This window comes from Corylus avellana, chromosome ca8 (genome assembly GCF_901000735.1).
Source record: "Corylus avellana chromosome ca8, CavTom2PMs-1.0".
NCBI lineage: Eukaryota > Viridiplantae > Streptophyta > Magnoliopsida > Fagales > Betulaceae > Corylus > Corylus avellana.
The window spans coordinates 13088208-13093760 of record NC_081548.1 but is presented as its reverse complement, the minus strand read 5'-3'; the positions used below and the strand labels follow the sequence as shown (position 1 = coordinate 13093760).

Below are 5553 nucleotides of genomic sequence, written 5' to 3'. Positions count from 1 at the left end.
AAAAAATTGATTTGGCCCTTGGGGTTGGCTACGGCCACCTCCAATGAGGTGGCCGGCCACCCTATATTATTATTTTTAAAATAGACATATATTATTTTATTATTATTATTATTTATTAATGGGACATGTGTTTCATTTATGGCTTTAAGATCTCTCTAAAGAAATCTTGACTATTAACTGAATATTTTTTAATTCAAAATGAACTGGAGAAGATCATATTCCTATTTTAAATGAGTTAAAGAATATTTCTTGCACACTAATTTGAAAGAAATTTGTGTAAAAAAATATAGTAGTTGTAAAGTTACCATGAAAACCCCAATAAATAAAAACACACAAATAAAGAACAAGAAAAAGAAAGATCCATCTGGCCATGCCACATCACCAATTAAGTTGCTCTATCTGAATATCTTCTCCATCTGCTTCTTGTTTATCGTTACCTTTTGCTTAGCATTTGCCGGGTTAAAAGAACCATCACAATTGGGTTTGCTGCCTTGTGGGTTGGCGCTGGACCAGAGCTGATTCATAGCAAAGCCTTATCCGATTCCTACTTTTATATATATATATATATAAAAGCAGGAAATTCAATTTAATGACCTTGAAGTGGAATTAGGATACTAAGAATATTCAATTAGTTATAGTAAAAATGTATTTTTGTCTACTCAAAAAAAAAAAAAAAAAAACCCTTAAAATATTAGAGAAAATTACAGTTTACCTTCTCAAAGTTGACAGCGTTTTTTAATTCAAACACCAAAGTTTCAATTTTTGCAATCCAACCCCCTAAAGTTTCAAATTTTTGCAATTTGACCAATTGTATCCAAAACTTCCCATATTGCCTCAAATTTTTATTTTTTTGTTTTCATAAAAAAAATTTTAAATTTTTTTTGAGGTGGTCGTAGCCACCCTTTGCCCATCTGGCCATTTTTGCACCTCCAAATTTGTTTTTTTTTTTTTTTTTCATAAAAAAATAAATATAAAAATAAAAATCAGGGGCAATATGGAAATTTTGGGATAATATTAATCGAATTAAAAAAAAATTGAAACTTTGTGGGGGGTGAATTGCAAAAATTAAAACTTTGATGTTCGAATTAAAAAATACTGTCAACTTTAAGGGGATAAACTGTAATTTTCTCAAAATATTACCAATAAAATATTTTTAATTTCATTTAAAATAAAAAGGATCTATGTCCCGTGATTTTTAAAGGACTGAATAGTTGAAACAGAAAGCTTCAATTAGGATGTATAGTTGAAATAGAAAGCCAACGCCTACTTTATAAAGGTAGTCCTGGGTCTACTCTTTCTTTTGGGTGTAATAATTATCAATGGTCCCAATCCCCCAATCCCCAAAAAACTTTCATCATCTAATTAACCAAAGTAAGTCTCCCTGCAAAATCAAATTTGAAAAAAAAAAAAAAAAAGGTCTCCCTGAAAATTCTAACGTACCATGTGAATTGCACACGTGCAATAGGGTTTGAAAGCAGCGAATATGGACCTCCTTTCCGAAAGGTGCATCATGTGAATTTTCTGTTTTTTTTTTTTTTTTTATTGGATAATTGTTCTCCAATTCAAATCCTGGCCCACCATGAAAATCACTTTTCTCAACCTAGGGGTTGTACTCCTAGACTTAGGTGTTGTAATTTCAAATTTTTCTTAAATAAACTTGAGTTAATGATATGATTGATCAACTAAGCATACAACTTGTCGAATTGTGTACTCCTAGACTTGGCTGTTTATCCACGTCCACTTTTGCATTTTTAGCATCCACAAAATGTCACGGCTAAAAATCAAGTTTCTTATAGTGAACTTATATGTTGTGATTAAATTTTGTCATGTTTTTCTTGAACGCCTAAGCAGTAGCGGAGCCAGGATTATCTTATTGTAGGGGCGGGATGTGAGGCTAATATTTAATTAATATCAAATAATATTATATTATACTATAATCTACCAAAAACCAATATAAATTATTTCGTGATTTCAAAGTTTCAAACAATTTGAAAGAAACATTGCATGTCCAATTAATTACTTTTAATATTTAATTATCTACTAATGGTATGTAATTATTTTTGAGTTATTTTATTTAACGTTTAGAAAACATATTCACGTTAATTGATATAAGTCCACTCTTTATTAAATTGTATTTTTCTTATTTGTAATCTTAAGAGTGGCCGTATAAGTGCATTAGGCAGATGAGATTTTTTTATTTTTTATTTTTTATTATTATTTTTTTTAAAGAGTGGGAGCGTAAATTTTGAACCAATTAAAGTGGCTGAAATTAACCAAAAAAAAAAAAAGAATGAAATGCCAAAAATTTATTGTCCATGTGGTAGGCTAAAAAAGAAGAAGAAAAGTGGGTCTCTCATGTTCCAGAGAAAAAAAAAAATAGAGATATGTTAGAATCTAATAAAAACTCTATATTTTGCTCATAAAAGTTCATGTGGTAAGGTGCCACATCATCTTTTTTTTGTTTTATCTTTTTCTCTCAACAAAAATATGATGTGGTATCTAGCCACATAAACTTTTATAGACAAAATATGGAGTTTATATTAGATTCTAGCATTTTTCAAAATATATATGAGACTTTTGAGAGAAAGAAAGTTCCAGAGAGGAGAAATAAACTGTTCTGAGAAAGATGGAGAAAAAGAGGGGGAGGGCTGGAGGAGAGAGATGGAAGAGAGAAGCTGAGTGAGAGAAGAAGATGAAGAAGAAAAAAGGAGAAAGAGGTAGGGGCAAGAAAAAAGGAGGAGGAAGATCAGTAGGGCAAGAGAAGAAGAAAACAAAAGGAAGAGAAAGGGTAGGCATAAGAAAACTTAAAACACTATAGCTTAGAAATTTTTTTCAGGATTTTTGCAGCTGCGCGCCTATATCCACCACTGTGCTCAAGGTCTTAGAGATTGTTTTTAATTCTGCTACGTAAAGTAAACTTTTTAATATTAATTTTTACGCAATATATTGGTCCCATAACAGGACATATGACTAAGATCTTATGTGTGATAACCCAATTACTCGAACTAAATTCATATACAATGCAACTTAAGACCTTTACATGTATGTGACAAGATAATATACAATCACAAATATACATGTAAACGTTAATATAAATGCCATGTTAGGATATACAGAAAATATTATATATTTTCTGTATATTTTATAATTATGTTGATATCAAATATATTCTATTTGTGGGCTAGTTGTAATCAAATCAAGAGAATTTGATTACTATACTTGTATTTAGACATTACCTTATAAATAGAGACCTTAATTTGTATTGTAGACATATCAAGTTAATGAGTACAATGTAACCCTTAAGGGTATTTTGAGTGGTAGACATCGGTGTCTAACACCGAACTAACCGTAAGTTATTTGTATTCTTCCTCTCTCTTGCTTCCGCTCATATTTCCGCATCAACATTATTTCAACATGCCAAATATTTAATAATAAAACAGGGAATAAAAACTATTATAACAAAAAATCATTCAACCAATTGATAAAACACCAGTCCCAATTAACAGCACCAATTTCAAACTCATGTAAAAAGGAAGAAAAAATCATAGAATTGCTGGAATTAGCTAGCTAGCTTTCATTTTTTCATGACCTCCAAGAAAATTTCTTTATTCTCCCTAATATTATTTATGGACATATATGAATATGTAAATTATAGCAGAGACATGGCAAGATTTAAACACATGCAGCATATATTAAAAATCCAAATAGCATTACTCGATTATATATATTAAAGAGAAAAGATGTGAAAAACATTTGTGATTAGTCATGATCAACTTGAAGCTTCTTCTCTACCCACGAGGGAGACAACACAGGGCTCATCCTGCAATCGCTTTGGTCCAAATAATCAAAGCTGCTGCGTTTTTCATCAGGCAAAACCTTAACCCTCCAAATCTTAAAAGTCTGGTCCAAACTTGCACTGTACACTAAAAACCCCATCACAACCTTTTCCATCTCCAAAGAAACAGCCAAGCATCTCACAGGCCCTCTATGTCCATCCAACACCGCCAAACATTCATGGAAACAACTCCCCTCCTCTCTCCTCCAAACCCTAATCGTCGAGTCCTCCGACCCACTAAATATCAGCTTCTCAATAGCCACAAGGCAAAGAACAGCAAATCGATGGCCTTGCAAGAATCCTCCATGGTTAAATCTGTAGCACATTTTCTCTCTCTCCCAGAAGTTAATGCTGCCGTCTGAGGAGCCTGAGTAGAGAAAGCAAGTGTTGAAGGAGGAACTCAAGGCTAATGTGTAAACTGGGCATGGCTGGAATTTGAGAGTCATCGTGAGGGTGTGAGAGTTTTCTCTGTATACCCTTCTCCATATTTTAACCGACCCATCAGACGAGCATGTGAAAACGCAACCATCATCTTGGCTAACCAATATTGCATTTACATTATCTGCATGTGCAATAAAGGAGTCAACGCATATTTTATCCGAAATCCGCCAAGCTTTGACTGTTTTGTCGTGGGAGCCTGTGTATAATAGCCCTTCTGCGTGGTAATAAGCAATGCAGGAAATACAATCCTTGTGTTTGTGGGTTTTTGTCCTTTTTGGGAACAAAAGAAATGAGCTTCTTTTGGGAAGGGAGGAGACCTTGTTGCACCGAAAGCTATCTGATTCTGACGCCGTGAAATTCCAAACTCGGATTTTGTGATCTTTATGCGTAGTAAATAGCATGTTAGAATAGGCAAAAATGGCCCGGACCTCGCCGGAATTGGCCTTGAGACACCCCCGCTCGATGCCGTCGGGTTGCCGCCACGCACGAATTCGGTTACTGTCGGAGCCGGTGAAGACTAGTCCCTTGGAAAGAGCGATGGAATATATGTTGCCCTCGTGGCGGTGGAGAGAGGCTATGCAGTGATAAAGCAGAGTGGGAGAGGGGGTTTGAAGAGGGGAGAGTGTCCATGGTGATTCTGGGCTTTCGTCTTCCATGGATACGTGAGAGGGTGAAGGTGATGGTACTATTGCATGTCTCTCTTCATCCACAAAACTGAAAAGAGATCTCCTTCTTCCATGGTAGAATTCCATGAGCAAGAGAGAGAGTGAGGTGGGTGTACGTTTACAATGATTTTGGGGGTGTAAATATAAAGATTGGTTGGATGGCGTAATTATGAACTCATTCAAGGGCTTGAATTTCGTAGGAGTGGTCTCTCCGGCAACATTAAAGGACACAAAACAATGAACCGGTTGGCATTAATTTGAACTTTATTGACAAGTCATGCTTCTGGTTGTGCTTATTAAGAACGTAGAAGTCTAGAAGATCTGATGATCAACACAATCAATTCATTCCCGAGAGAGCAATACGATGAACAACGTGGAAGATCTCAAAAGAATCACTTCATTTTTGAGGTGGCTAGTTTGTTTGGTTCCTCCGTAACCATTTTAAAATAAAAGGAAAAAATATAAAAAAAACTCTACAAAGTAACAGCCATTTTCAGTAGAACCTTACAATGTTCAAAAGTTACTAAAGTAGACTATCAAACTACTAAAATGTATCAAAAATGTCACTTATTTTTTTATGTTCCTATAATACCCCTATTCTTTTAAAAAATA

General features: G+C 34.2%; 1 protein-coding gene across 1 annotated transcript; it reads right to left on the bottom strand.

The window, feature by feature from the left end:
* Positions 1-3677: 3677 nt before the first annotated feature.
* Positions 3678-5037, bottom strand: LOC132190514 (protein JINGUBANG-like). Its single transcript, XM_059605525.1, has one exon. It carries the CDS (start codon positions 5026-5028, stop codon positions 3760-3762), a length of 1269 nt encoding a protein of 422 aa, XP_059461508.1. The 5' UTR covers positions 5029-5037; the 3' UTR covers positions 3678-3759.
* Between the last annotated feature and the right edge of the window lie 516 nt (positions 5038-5553).